Below are 15,965 nucleotides of genomic sequence, written 5' to 3'. Positions count from 1 at the left end.
TCTTATTTAGAGCATGTCTGCTCTTTTCATGTGTGATACACAGAAAGAGCACTCCTGTGGGGTAAGGCAGACTTGAACTTGATACCAGCTTGGTTCACAAATAGTTGAAAAACGAAGGAAACAATAGAAACATCAGAGGGAGGGCACGGAGGTTAAATTATAATTTTGGTCACAACAATAAATGGCATTTACTGAACCTATACTTCCCAAGTGGTTTATATGCATTATTCAGGTGAATCTTGAAGAAGTAGTACCCAATGAGATTATTTGCTATCCATTTATTGGAATTTCAATTTTGTTTCCTTGCATCATCTTTTATTTTTTTGTCTTCTCCCTGAATCATGTTTTCTCCTTTCCTTTTTCCCATATTGGAAACCTGTCACTCTAAATCTTACCTCTACCCCAGGCTCTTCTTTCTGGGAAAACTGAAAACTGCTTACTTTCTTCTATCAGCAACCTCTCTTCTATCAGCAACTGTTCCTAAGAAGAATTAGGTCCCAAGTAATGGTTATCTGAACTTCATGGTGTATACTCATTGATTCTAAATGTATATTTAAAAACACTAATAGAAAATTTTAGTGAGGACCTGAGAAGCAGAATCCTTATAATAAGTTACATGAATATAAAACAAGAGAGTTGTGTTTTTTCTTTATCTATAAGAAAAAGGCAGAATGCTTATAAAGAAAGATTCTCAAGAGCATTGGGAAAAAAAAGCATAAATCCATTAATACTATATGCATGGTGATGTGTTTCACGATCAGCCTGTGCCCCAAGGGGCTCTGTCTCCTAGGGTCACTCTCAACAAGAGAAATCATTTTTGTTCAGGAATAAGATACTCGTTTTTATAGCATGCTAAATTTCCTCTCCAACCTTGCTTGGTCATCAATGTATGCTGACATGTAAAATCTCTATTAAAAAAATACTCCTTTCCCTTTGCTCTACTAATTATGGAAATTCTCCTTCCCAGTTTAAAAACAAAAATGCAGTGTTCCTTTCATCCTTGTGATCTTTTTTCTTATAAAAATAAAAATTCAAGATATCTTTCTTTAAAGAAATTGTACTTAGAATAGATCTCTTTCTTTAAGAAGAAGACACACACACATATTCATGCCATGTGGTGCCCTGTAAATATTTAATTCTGTCCATCTTCCCTTTTCACATAGAGGTCATACTCTTTTGATAGACATACGATTGACCTGACTAGATGAAGGGGTTATTTGCTGTAGAATTGATTCATATAAAAATTTGCTTCAATCTGCATAAAACTGTCTATCTGGAGAAAGACAAAAAGTGCACCCTATTTTCTAGAAGATTAAATTCCCATAATGAGCAACACTGGCCTCTGCTGGTACCTGAGGTTGTGATGAACGGGGTCCACCTTCTAGATTGCTGAAGGCACTGCCTTTATTCAGGTAGATCTACATGCTCCTGGGATTGGGGATAGAGTTCATTTGTTGATGACAAGTCAGTGGTAAATTTAGGAGGGTTCCAGGAGGAACATCTCTAGCTCAAACTATGGACTTAAATGGACCCAAATTATAGCTCTGGAAATTGCCACTTCCTCTGCTTGAATACATTTAAACATGTCTGCTTTAATACCACAATTTTGAAATGATCTTTTCTTTCAATAGTGAGAAGTTGAGGATAAAAGGAGAGTTGATGAATTTCATCTGATTTTTTAAAGAGGAACAACAGTGTCACTCTTAAAATACAAATGCATATTCTTTAAAGTTTATTTGCTTTACTTCCTGGTATACACCATCAGATTCATAAAATGCAACTGAAATTACTTGAATATATGGGAAATGCAACCTTGATCTTCAGAGGAACTGTAAGTCTTCTACCCAGAAAATACTGTATGTCCATGTGAAAGCAACTACCCAGAACTTTATGCAAACTTTGTGCCTTTCTTCCCTAGTAATTCTGAAAGTAAAGATAAAATAAAATTTGTATTTTAATAATGCTGGGATTATTTTCTTTCTCCAAGCAAATATACGATTACTTTGATAATGTATGCTAAAACCAGCATGACTGAATAAGCTGGCCAGCTGTCTCTATAAGGCAAGTTTTCTGCTATTGCCTCTGCTCGGTCTTATCCCAGCCGGTGAGGACAATCTCTAGAACACTTGGGCCATTCTTCTTACTGCCGACTGGTGGTCACCACTGGTCAAGACCTGGAGGGCCTCTGCTCCCAGAAATTCCCATCAAAGAATCTGGAGCATAATTAAAAGGTAAAAAGTTGAGGCCAATGTGGGCTAAAAGATTTGCCCACATTGTCAAAAGAGGAAAGCAATTTACTCCTACATATAAAGACTTACTCCTACATTTGTCCAAAAGGACTTGGAATACTGTGTCGTCAAGGACACCACAGTGTGAACTGTCAACACAGAATGAACAGAGAACAATTCGTTAAGATGGAATTTAGACTTCAGGAATTAAAATTCATTCCCCTAAGGAGAGTGGTCTTATCAAAATCCAAAAAGGAGAATCACTGTCATCAAAAGCTCGTTGTTATTGACACACAGGCCTCCACGGAAATAGAAAAACACACATTTTTGAAATAATGACCATGTATATCTCATGAGTCAGTGATTATTTTATAAAATACTGACATTTCACCTGGAGTAATTTGTAGTTGTGGCTTTTTCCTTTTCTCTCTCTCACTCCTTCCCTTTCTTCCTTCCTTCCTTTTTTTTTTTTCTTCCCCAAGTGTGTTTAAATCATGAATTCCCAGGGGAAACAACTCTTACTACATTTTTGAGAGTCATACACTCCAAGCTGTACAGAACACCCTAATCTCTGCTTGAAAACATAGGAATAACATTTTAGGGAAGAACAAATACATTTTGCATACAAGTTGCTTCTCTGAAATACTCTTTTTTTCAGTCCCAAATACCTTTCTTGTCAGGACTGTGCAACAGTATTCGGAAAACATCAGCCCACCAGCAGATGCTCAGCATCAGATGACTTAGCAGGCATGAACTTTTTTTTTTTTTTCAAATAAATAATTGCAAAGCTTTGGTTTTTTGCATACCTTACATAGTTAATTACCTAGGCCTTAATGTTTACATGCAGTGAGAGTACCTACCTAAACTACATAATTTATAATTGATGTAAATGGGTGTTTTTATGTCAATTAGGCAGCTGTGTCCTCCACCTCTTGGTAAACAGCTTTGAGTGATAAACTGAGTTTGCAGAGAGCTACCTTCTTTTCTTCATAACAGATAAAAATAAATTACCTAGGTAGATCAGGCTGTCCAATTGTTCTCTGGTGAGGTGGATGGAAAGTCCAGGCCCTTTCTTTTGACCTGTTGACTGCAGCAAATGGTCAATTTCATCACGCAGCACTGCCATAGCTTCTGGGTGCCGTAGAAGGTAATACATCGTCCAGAACATAGCTGAAGTGGTGTTTGTCACAGAGGCCCAGAGAAAGGATAAATGATGTGCTGGGAGAAAATAAGTGAAAAGGAAGATTAATAGCGTTTATTACACTGATTAGATTTGCAGTGTGCTAATTAAAAGATGTTAGGACACAGACCCAGCCAAGGATCAGTGCATGCTAATGAGGACCAATAGGCTTCTGAAGTCTAATTTTCTGCTTAATGAGAATAGTTTAAAATGTAATGTGTGTGTGAGGGGGTGGGGAGGAGGGGGATGAGATAAGAGGAGTAAATGCAGCTTAGTTATACTCTTTCTCATTATCACTGTTAAATATCTTGCATTACCACCTCAGCAAAAAAAAAAAAAAAAAATCAATTATCACAAAGGGTTGTTTCAGAGTAAAACATTTTATCATTAGCCAATTAGAAAGAGCATAAAAATTTTCAAGGTCGCCATTTTGTCTTTTTATTTCAAAGGTCTATTGTAAATTATTTTATTTTAGACAACTCATCATTCACAAGTTTCTTACCTCCTATTTCAATGTCCTCGGGTGTATAGTATTTCTCCAGGGTATCCTGCCTCCTTTGAATAATTTCTGACCATCCTTGTATTTTAGCTAAGTTTTCTGTTGTCAAGTGTTTTTTAAGTTTCATTCGAATGGATTTGATATTTCTGAGAAGCTCAATGGGCATGCCTGATACCAGTTGTGGGAATTTGTCATCAAATTTTGAAAGATCATCTCTTAATTCAGTAATAAATGTCTTCCTATCATCTGCCAGATAATTCCCATGTAGACTTGTAAATGTCGTCTCAAATATTACTGAGCTGCAGAATTTGAACAGGTCTGCTGTATCCCAGCTTGTGGTTTTTAGGAGTTGGGGTTCAAAAACTTGTCTTAGACTCTGCATTGTGTTTTCCATGAGTGAGTCCAAGTGCTTCCCTTGTAAAAACTGGTAGGAGGTGTGAAGCTCGTCATTCATCTTATCATCCATTATCAACTTTTTGACGTCAAATACTCTCGTTACTATTTTATTACTGAATATTCGAAAGCTTAATTTTTGATTTTTTATCACTGGCTGGTACTGGAAAGGGTCCAGGATAAATGTGATGTACTTTCCTAAAATAAACAAATAAGAATATGAGCTTATGTGGTAGCAAAACAAAACAAAACAAGAAATCTGAAATTTGAAAATATCTTAATCAAAATTAGAAAGACCTTAAGAATTAACATCTGGAAAGGCTGAAAAATTTAATAAAAATCCATTTGATTCAAAATTCCGCTACGTCTCTTTTTAAAATGGGAGAAGGTGGGAAAAGTCTAGAAGCTTGAAGTTAAATATTGTGAAATTCTTAATGACTTTCAAAAAGATAATTTATTCTTCAAATTTTTATTTTAACCAAGTACCAAGATATTTAAATTATCTTTTAAATAGCCTCAAAGTTCCTTACTTAAACACTTCATTTTTTCCCCAATAATACAAACAGGAAACAAACAAACACCTCAAATTGGCAAGATGCTCCCCTATTCCTGATTATTTACACTTCACAAAGGGCTTTTTCATATTTAGTACTATCTTAGCTTTGATTAGATACAATAATTTTAATTCAAATAAATGAAGATGTGGTATGAAGCAGGTACTCACAAATGAATGTCTAATTCAACACTAACAACAAATCACAAATACCAATATTTTCATGTTTATAGATGAGAAAATAGTAGCTCAGGGAGATTTAATAACACATCCAAGGTCTTATACTGATTTGTGACTAAAAGAGGATTCCAAACTAGAACCCATCCATTCATGCTTTCACCCCTCCATTCATGAATTCATTCAACAGTTATTGACATTCAGATACTTGGTTGGATCCTTTTCCTTCTAAGATATAAAGATGTCAAAGAATCACTGTATTGTTACGGACAGTAATAGAGCAGAGGTGGGGACACAGTGTAAGGGAAGCAGGAAATGGCATCTGCTTCAGCCTGCCTGGAGTTATCAACAAGGGTCCTCTGAGGTGATGGCATCTGGTCTCATATGTCAGTCCAGATTTAGGGTGCTGGGTAAAAATACAGATTCCTGCCTGATTCCAATCCATAAGGTTTGGAGGTGGGACCTACAAGTCTCTCTTTCTGACAAGGGCCTCAAGTGATTCCATAAGGAGGCACAAGGAGGAACAGAGTCATACTATGGTCTGTCTCTCAAAACTGGCAGAGATCTTGGAGATTCCTAGTTGCACCACACACAGAAACTAAATTCAGTTTGGTATAAGATTTAGGATAAAGTTTTGAATAATTTTCAACCTAATCCTAGGAATAGGTTACATGTTTTTGGTTTTGCAGTTTTAAAACATAATTTAAGTTTTTAATGTAAATGAACATACATGTGCTATAATTTTTTTCTACACATCATATGACTTGAATTTTATTCACCCTATTTCCCCTTAATGTATTTAATAAGGTGGTTCAATGTAGGAATGAGGGGAAAGCTAAGTGACTGCTCATTCTGGTCAGATCCCAAAGCTGTATTCATAAAGTACACTGGAATTTTTACCCCCCCGGGGAGAGACTCAATTGGATTTGGGCATATTTTATGACACTTGCTTTACCATTGCAGCTTAATTAAATAAAACTGCCAGCATCTGCCTGGCAAATAATTGAAAAAAAGAGTCAATTCTCTTATTTTGCAAAAGATATAATTTTAGGCAAGGCTGTGTATTTTCACAGGCGGTGATTCACATTTTTCTCCTTTCACTAAATGATTTTGCTAAATATCTTTACAGAATTATTATTATTATTATTTAGAATTCTTTAAAATTAGTCACTAACATTCAGAGAATGTATACAAGGTTCAGTCTTGTATAAATACATTTAAGACAATATTTTGAAATTTTTCTTACTGATTTTCCACATTCATCAAAACCTAAGTGGAAAGACAAAACTCCATTCAGCCATGGCAGCATTAAACTACTGGCCACTGGCCTACTGAAGGAGCGGTTTCATTTCTTTATGTAGAATTCATCACAAATACACATGTATTCCCTCTCTCGCCCTTTCTTTCTCTCTCCTCGGGGGTGAGGATATGGAACAAAACTATGAGGTTAATTTCAAATAAAGAGTAAAAGCTAATGTGGAAAGCTGTGTCTGGTTTTATTAATCACCAGTATTATTAATATTTTTATAAGCCAATTATTAATACTTTAAAATATGCAGTTGTTGCATATAGGTTCTTTTAAGAAATCATTACTGATTGGTTTAAAGCAAACTGTAAATAAAATTCTCACTCTTTTCAAGGCTCTTCATACTTCAGGATCTGTATTTTCTTTTCCTCATTCTTAATTTTCTTCAACATCAGGGCATTATGTTTTATCTACTATCTTTCTGAATAAGATGTGGATTGCTGAGTAAGACATTTTGATTTTCTAGGTTTTACTTTTCAAGTGGGTTTGGAAGTACTAATCACACAGGAGATGCTATCTGGCTTTCCAACTTTCAATCTTCAGTATAAACAATTTAAGCTAAGTTTTCCAAAATTAATATTAATTTAAACCATCTGTCCACCATCTGCTAATGTGAGATGCAAAACCAGAGTTTCTTTGTAATCCTTAATCAGGCAGTTAAGGAAACACATATACATTCATAAAATGAATTTAAATTTCTTAACAAAGGACATCTGAAAAGTTATTCTAAAGGCCGTGTATTCTTGGAGCAAAATTAACTTTTGCTCCAGTGTGGTTTCATGTAATGAATGCCAAGTGTCAACAGGCAAGTTGCCTAGTTCACAAAGCTCACAAGATAGAAACAATATCTTTTGCTGTGTTTTCAAAAGAGAAAAGAATGCTCTTGGCAGTTGATAGGAAATATTGATTTAAAGAATTTCAGGGTTTGCATTTGTCTAAAATATAAATGTCAAAATGAGACTCACTTGTGCAAAAAAAAAATCATCCTTTTGAGCAGTAAATTTGAAATGGGGTACAAATTTTTAATGTATTTTTTGCCAATAATTTCATTCTCTCTCCTTTTTAGGAGCTGACTGGGCCTAAAGATATTAACTCCAGCATTCCTGAATAACACGCGTATGATCCTTTACTAACCTAACAGCCTTTACACTTCCTTCAAAATTACTTCTTTTAGGAAGGTGCAGCTACCTGATGCCAAGTATTTCAGACAGTTGATGCTGTACAACTGAGGGAATTCAGAACAACTATTTGACTATTTGGAATAGAAATGCCCAGTCAACAAATATGAGATAAATTTGAATTTTAAAGAAATTTTCCGTAACTATAAGCTTTTAGTGTCCATGTTTAGCTGGTTCTTCAGTAGACATTTTTTTAAATCTGAAGCTGAAAATATTGGTCGGAAGAGTGGACTATGAACCAACTTTTTATTGTACGAGGATGGCCACATTCCACACTCCCCCTCTTATCAGGGAGATTTCACTAGCTGTTGACAATGATGTGCCCTGGTGCTTCGCGGGGGTGACATCCAGGGAAAATGACTCCGCTGCACCGCCACACAAAACCAATTAGAGAACTATTTTCTGCGACAGGTCATGAATTTACGTGGTTTCCCATGAAAAGATGTACCTTTTAATTTCTTGATTAAGATGACATCCATGTCCCTTGAGACTTTGGGGGATGACAATCATTTGCTCATCATGCAAAAACATACACTCACTGAAATCATATTATAGGACAAGGGTGGAAGACTCTGTTCCTCATTTCACATTTGCCAAATGAGCTACTTTGCAAACTGATCATTTGAACCACATACATTAAAAGGATTTCTTGACAGGAATTTATTCAAACTCTAGAAAGAAGCCAAAGGAAAGTAGCAGGGCATATTCAACTACGGTTGTCTACCGGTTGAGTTTAAAAGCATAACCATGGTCAAATTATTTAGACATTAGGAATTCAGTAAGCGTCTCAGTATCTAAGATTAAGACATCAAGTGTCAGCAGAAATGGGTTGTTTTTTGAAAAGTGAATAAAATTCACTGCTTAATCATCTTAGGTTCTTTTTGTATAATGTATTAAAAAGGAAAACCGAAATTTTCAATAATTTGTTGTATCTACTCATTGGAACATAAGGTTTAATTTTTTCAGGTAAGGCTGACTTTTATTTAAGTGAAGAATATAGTTTTATATTATGAAGCCAAAAGCTTGTTTAGAACAGAAGCACCAGCGATGGCCTTCATTTGTATTATAGTATCTCATCAGCTGTAAAGTACTGGGGATTTCCTCATCACATAGTTATTGTGAATCAATCAGCGCTGAGCTCTGAACTAAATGTTGGCAATAGAGGAGCTAGAAAGTAGTGAAGGGAAATAGACAAGTGAATTAGCAATAAATTCACAATTTATTAAATGCTACGATGGAAGTGATACTGGGAGTAACTGGAGCCTAGAAAGGAAGCATCACACATAGCACGGGGAGGGAAAGGGTCAGTGAAGGCTTTTGGGAAGAAGTGGTATGCGATGATGGCCTCAAGTGATGAATTCATGCCAGTCACCTTTCAAGGATGACTCAAAAAGAATAGAACAGCACTCTGGCAGGAAGAACCACAAGAGAAAACAGAGGCACAAGAGGGCACAGTGTGAGGAGGAAATTTCAAGCAACTTAGCGTATTGATGGGGCATTAAGCACATGGCCAGGAGTAGTAAGAGATGGGGCTGGGCTGGAGAGCGAGGTGGAGCCTGGGCCTTCAGGACCTTTATGAGGATCACGCTATATGCTACTATTTCTCCATTTCTATGATGTAGGATTTTTTTTCCCATTTAATTCTTCTGAAATCAGAGTGCATACAATTGCTGTTGGAAGCGACTTGCCAGCTGCCAAGCAAAGGAGTAAGTTGTGATGAAACAAATACTGTGTGTTTCATGGGAGAGCTAAACTGTACTGACCATTTCTTCCAATGGATCGTTCTTTTCTCCCAATGACAAGGCAATGGTAGTTCCAAAATGAAGTTTTCTAGGTACAAAAGATTGCTTTGGATGCTTGGCAAAGTAATTACAGTAAGAAGAAATTACCCAAATTCCTTAGGAATAGAACATAAAATTCTAAAGCTGATTACAGAAGGATAAAAGGGGTTGAGCGAAGAAAGACCCATGTGTAAATATGACCCAGATGAGGAACATTCAGAGTTGGCAAAAGACCTAGAAGGTGTGGTGTCAAAAGGATGAAGGAAGAGAGTGTTTTGAGAAGGAATGAGAGATCTGGTTGTCAACCAGCTAGAGAGGTCCAGTCAGGTGAGGGCCCACTGCTGACCTCTGCAGGCAGAAGGTCTCTTAGAACTAAGCAACCAGGGTCAGTGAACGTAGGCAACGCTCCTAAAAAATCTGGATGCAAAAGAGAGAGAGAGGAAAAAAAAAAAAAAAAAAAAGAAGTGAAAAGTAACTAGAAGGAGAAGATAGGAAAGCTTAAGCATGGTTATAAGCTAAGGGTAAGGACCCAAGAGAGAAATAATGAAGATACACATGTGAGGAAGAAATAATGCAACACCAGCCCAGAGGAGGCAGGAAGTGAGGACCATGGGGACAGGTAAATGGATGGTCTTGAACATTCTTTGAAATTGGAGCAAAGGGGGAAGGACAGAGGTGAAACACAGGTATACTTGGTAGATACACAGGGATTTGGGTGAGACAGGGATGCCTTCAATGTTCTCAGGAAGGACAGGGAACTGTTACAAGAGCCCAGTGAGAGATGGAGAGCTGGAACACAGCCTTCCTGCCCTCCCACCTGCACACCCAACTAGAAGTCAGAGGCAAAGGGGTGTAGTTAATCTATGGTGTAATTAATGATTAGCCTTCCGGGATGTAGACTGGACAGATGAAAAGTGAAGGAAAGGAATGGCTAGCCCAGGAGATAAGCTGATAGGGAAGACTGTGTGCAAACGTGGCTACAATAAATTCCTTCTGACTTTCTACATGTGCCCCTTTGCAGTGTGGCTCTGCCACTCTGCCCAGGAGGGAGTGGACATCTGTTTTCCCCACCCTTGAGTCTGGGTTGGCCTCTGGCTTGCTCGTACCAATAGAAGGTGGTGGAAGTGAGGTTTTGCAACATCAGAGGCTAGACTTCAAGAGGCTTTGCACATTTTCCTCTCACCCTTCTGAAATACTAGCTGTCATCTAAGGACATCTTCCTCAGGATGAAACATCACCAGGCATGTGATGAAGCCACCTTGGGCCATTTAGCCTCAACCAAGCAGCCAGATGACTCAAGCCACACAAGAGACCCAGGCGAGACCAACTGTTGTCTGAAGGCATCAAGCTTGAGGAAGATTTGTTATGCAGCCGAGGATAGCTGATGCAGCTGGGTAGCATGGAGCTCGTAAAGGAGGATGAGCTGAGAACGTCCTAGCTTCTTCTCTCAGCCCAATGATGCTGGGATATGTAGTTATCCTGTGGTGGGCTTTTTTTTCCACCCTTGTTTTATAAACATTTTACTGAAGTTAGAATCATAACAAATATTTTTAAATTAAAAATACATTCTAGATCAGTGGTTGCTAGGGACTCAGAAGGGAGGGGAAGAGGAATGAATACGTGGAACACAGGAGATTTTTTAGGGCACTGAAACTGTTCTGTGGGATACTGTAATGGCAGATACATGACGTCATACATTTGTCAAAACCCAAGGAACTGGACAACACAAAGAGTGGGCCCTAATGTAAACCACAGACTTCTAATGATGGATCAACATTAGCTCATCAGTTGCAACAGATACTATGCTGACATAAGGTGTTAATAATAGAGGAAACAATGATCAGGGAAAGAGGAGCTATATGGGAGCTGTCTGCACTGTCTGATCCACTTTCTGTAAACCTAAAACTGCTCTACAAAATTAAGTCCATTAACACATTCTAGCTTTTTGTAAAACAATTCTGAAAGGCAAGCCACACCAAAGCAAATGACAGGTGATGCTAACAGGAGGGGGGTGGGGTCCCTAGGTGCCTTCAAGAGAATTCTATAATTTGGTTGTTTTTTAAGATGAGGATTACTATACTCAGAAACATAGTTTTCTTGTGCATTAGTCTACAAATGAAACAATAAGAAACAAATATTCCATATTTTGTCTAGAGAAAAAGATAAAGACATTAAAGAACAGGTGAGAATTATGATACAGGTAAGGAGGGGCAAGAAGCACTGCTTACCCCCTAGGAGAAGAGTGAAAGTATCACCATACTGCTTTTGGAGAGTAGCCATGAAACCTATGGGATCTTTCGCTAATTTCAGGGCTTCTCCAAAGTAAGGGAGCCAGCCTTTTATCAGTGGAGGCTCACCAGGTCTCCTGCAAGAAAAAAAAAAAAAAAAAAAAAGAGAGAGAGAAAAGAAAAGAAAAAATTAAATCATTCTTATTTTAATACATGTGGGTCACTCATCCAGTCTCGAAGTGAACTGGATGAATCACACAGCTTTTTTCAATTCTTTTATTCACTGATTCTAATATAATCATAGACATGGATTTATTGAGTCCCTCCAGGATGGCTCTGGGGTAGACAGTTTCAATTCATAGCTTTTGGTGAGCAACTTTTTGAGAAATTGTGTGTTGTGAGGCCCAAATGGTTGGCTGAAATGACAGACCCGTTCGGTAAACATTTTGTGTTTGAGAGCACGTGCTGGGTGCCGGGTGTTAGATGTCAGGTAGCTTAGCTGCCGAAGGAAAGCTCTTGTTAACAGATGTTAATCATACTGGAATTACATAATGAGAAGAGGCAATTATTAGTGTTGAAAAATCTTTTGTACTGTTCAGAACAATAAAACCTTAACATTATTTCCATGAAGTGTGTTTTATCATACTCTTTTATGAAGACTTTTATTCAAACTCCAAATAAATAAGAATATTTGTTAAATTTTACAAGATAACTTTTTTTGAACATATGAAGTATGTACAATGAAACACTGAAATACTGAAATAAAAAGCAAGTTTCTTCTTTTGTCCTATAATCCTAGCAAAACCAGACTGCAAAATTTCTTCCTAGTCATTTATTTGGTGAACTCAATCTGATTTAAAGTTTAAAAAAATCCAAAGCCATTTTATCCTAGCAGGGATTAAAACAAATATTCAAGAGAACTCTGATGATTCTCTATCCCATCTGTGAAGATGACTTATACTACACGCAGTACAACGCATTTTGATTAATCACAAGATATTACTAGCTCAGATCTAATCAAAGATCAAGATTATGCTCATACTCACGACGGACTTCTATGTGACTCGATTAACCTATCAGTAGATTTTATTTTCCTACAACCCAATATGGTAGAATTAGACTTAAACAAAAAAAGTAAGAAATATTGGATCTTATAGGGGAAAAAATAAACTAAACTAAAATAAATCCAAAGTGTGATAGAAATAAAGGAAATCTGTATCAAAACTTTGCTTTCTGTCTTTAGAGGACAATTTATCTTCATAGTAATTTACAAAATATATGCTGTTGTTTAAATCCATATACTTATGAATAGGAAGACATGAAACGTTACATAGAAATGTGTGTCTTATTCTTTGTCCCATTCCCCATTATTTTCTTGAAAGCAACCTTAGCAATGGAGATTTGCTTTTTTGAGAAATATAAAAGTGTACCAAGAAACCACTGTAACAGTTAATTTTATATCTAAAGATTAATAAAAAAAAGAAGAGATTGCACATATGATTGTAGAGGAGAATTTTCAAGTTAGAAATCCTCAAGTCAGAAAGGCTATTCATCAAAGACTCTTCCAAAATTCACAAGTGATCTAGTTCACAAAATTTCCTTTCAAAATATTAACTCTCTTCCTCGGTCTACTTGTACTCTGTTTTGTTTCTTGTTGCTCGAACGTTGCATCGTGACAAAGATTTTGAAAGGCTTTTTGTCATATCATAATTTAATGCAACTAATTTCATCCTCTATGTTCTGTCACTCAGTCAAAAGCTGTAGTCTTCAAAGGATTTCTGGGGAGGGTGGGAGGATGGAGCTGAGAAACCTAAGGGAAATAGGGACTTAATGTTCAAAGTAGGGAAACACGTTAGAAAGCCATGCCATTGTTACAAAGATGAGGGGGTCATCATTTCTTACAGCTGGGCTCATTTTGGCAGAAATAAGCTTCAAAGTATTAAACACTATGTCACTACTCTGCATATTTTTCAGGAAAAAAAATACAGTGCTAGTTCAACTTATGACCCATCGAAGACAGGTAACAGAAATCTGTCTTCATCAGTGTATTTGTAAAAATTATTTAGGGAGGAAAGACAGCACCATAATGATCCAGAAAGACCTGCTGACATCTGGCGCAGCGCAAATACTGCTATTTGTCTCTCTCATGCTCTGCGACTTTGAAAATGAAATACTGACTGCTCACTGCTGAGTGAGGGGAGAGGATGCTTAATGCTTACTGGGATGATCACGTTCCAAAGCTTAAGAGAAAGAGGTCCAGAAGCAGTGGTGAGTAACTAAAAAACCCCTCAAAATCTATGGTCCGTATCCCTATTTTTCCCACCCAAACAATACAGACTTCCTCAAATATCCTCTTTACTATTTAAAAGGCTGCAAGGACATATCTTGTACATTACACAAATTTAAGCTTACAAAGGTTCTCAGTGATTAAACCCAAGTTCTGTGCATAGACCGCTGCATCACCGCTCGCAAGTTCTTCTGTACCAGTTGCAGGCTACATCTTAAAGCTTATACAAAGTGTCAAGTATGGTCCACATTTATCTGGAAGCAAAGAGCGGAGAAGAATCTAAATACATTAAGTAGCTGTAAAATTTAAGAGATATTTAAAACACTTTCCTTTGGTTAAAAGGAGGCACATAAAATTAAAAAGAGTGCACCAACACAGAATCCTTGGTTTTTAATGATATATGAACACCTTTAGTTAGATAAACGGGTAAAAGACCTGACCTTTCACACATTCTTCCCCTAGATGTTTAAAGCCCAGCGTTTTCCAAAGCAATCTATACTTATCAGAGTGGTTTCTTCTTTTCCATTTTTCCTGTGATCATTCTAGGCTAGGAGTCCCGGTTACTGGAAGCATCTCCCAAGTAAGTGGTTAAGTAATCTTGATACACGCACAGCAATTCAGGAAAAATAAAATAACGTGTTGATTAGAAGTTTTTGAAGACTTAATATATTGGTATCAGGTCACCTAGTATCTACAACAGTGCCTTAACCTTTTTTTCCCTAACTAATAAGGTTTTCTGTGTGTGTGTGTGTGTGTGTGTGTGTGTGTGTGTGTGTTTAAAATTTCAGAAAGCACAGCTGAAGTGCACGGCAGTATCTGATGATAACACAGACCTTGGAACAAACTGCGGTTAAGCAAGGCACTTTTGCAGCTGCTGTATGACGCTTCCTTGACTGACTCTGGAAACTACTTAACTGGAAAACGTAACTTGCTGCACAGTGTCACTCAGAACTTATTCTTGGGACATCCTCTATTTCTCCACTCTTTTCTGGCTCCAATGCAGGCACCGGGACACCTGAAAATGTTCCTGCAATTCTAGATAGTTGAGAATCAACATGCTCTTCAGGATATTGGGGAGAGGGGGCCTCACTGCAGGGCTGTGGACAGAAGGTCCCTAAAGAGGTGTGTGTGTGAGACATGGCTGAGTCTCGGTGTACCAGCAGCCTCAGTGGGAGCCCAGGTCGGGCCAAGGAGGCACGTGTATCGGTTTCTCTGGAAACTAGGTGAGTTACAGCCAACTGAGGCACTTTAGTAAGGAAGACAAAGGTGAAGGACCACCCCCAGACCCTAGGCAGAAGGTACCCCGGGAAGCCAAAGGTGACCGACGTGAACATCTGTGCAGCAGGACTCACCAGATCAACAGAAAGGAAGGTGGAGGGAGAACCTCAAGTCTCACTTAATCTGTACACAAGTGGGACCAAGTCTTAAACAAGAAGTGACCGAACCACATTTGCCTGGAAATATTCAGTGTTTTCTGCCATTAGGAGAAAGAGGGGCTCAGAAACTTGGGTGCAGTTGTAAAGAACTGAAGTTACATTTCTGTACATCTGACTCACCCTAGGAAATTTTTAAACTCTATGGAGACACTTAGTTTCTTCACCTAAAAATGATAATAATAATTCTAAACTTAGAGATCCACGGATCGAGCTGAGAAAGTATTTGAAAGTGGCTGGTACACAGAGCAGGATTTGTTTTCCCTGCTATTTGTGTGTTATAGGCAGTGCACTGAAGTGGTTTTGCTCAGTCTGAGTGTGCTTCTTATGGAAAGAACAGCCTTCATTCACAAGAACAGCTTCACTGGGTGCTGTGTTTATGATGAAGTTCTCTGGGCATGGCCTGGTCTAAGAGTTAATGAAATGTCTCTGCATAAGATGCAAAGAGGAATTTCGGTGGGGGGCTGCAGTTGGGCACTAAGGGGCAAGAGAAATAAATGAAGTGGAAGGACAGAGGACAAAATAGTGAGGCTACATCACGGTGAGCTGGGACCCTGAGAAGGACCCTAATAGGACAAACGACACAGTGGGGGTAGGTTGCTTATAGGAGCAGACATGACGAATCTTCAGCTCTAGGAAGTTGTTTGTTGGCCTGGGAACCACATGGCTCCTTCCTTCCTTCTTTCTTTCCTCCTTTCCTCCTTTCCTTCCTTCCCTCCCTC

At 37.9% G+C, this 15,965-nt stretch overlaps 1 protein-coding gene across 1 annotated transcript in view; it reads right to left on the bottom strand.

The window, feature by feature from the left end:
- The window catches only part of LOC102508530 (cytochrome P450 7B1), a 152,687-nt gene that overhangs the window by 20,194 nt on the left and 116,528 nt on the right, over positions 1-15,965 (bottom strand). The window contains exons 2-4 of the mRNA XM_032470213.1: positions 11,524-11,660; positions 3,911-4,498; positions 3,240-3,446 (exon numbers count right to left, since the gene is read on the bottom strand). Coding sequence (XP_032326104.1) covers positions 3,240-3,446; positions 3,911-4,498; positions 11,524-11,660 — 932 coding nt within the window. The remainder of the gene's footprint in view (positions 1-3,239; positions 3,447-3,910; positions 4,499-11,523; positions 11,661-15,965) is intronic.

The sequence above is a fragment of the Camelus ferus genome, chromosome 29 (assembly GCF_009834535.1).
Source record: "Camelus ferus isolate YT-003-E chromosome 29, BCGSAC_Cfer_1.0, whole genome shotgun sequence".
Lineage (NCBI taxonomy): Eukaryota > Metazoa > Chordata > Mammalia > Artiodactyla > Camelidae > Camelus > Camelus ferus.
Note: the sequence above shows the minus strand (reverse complement) of the source record. Positions and strands in the feature narration are given on the sequence as shown.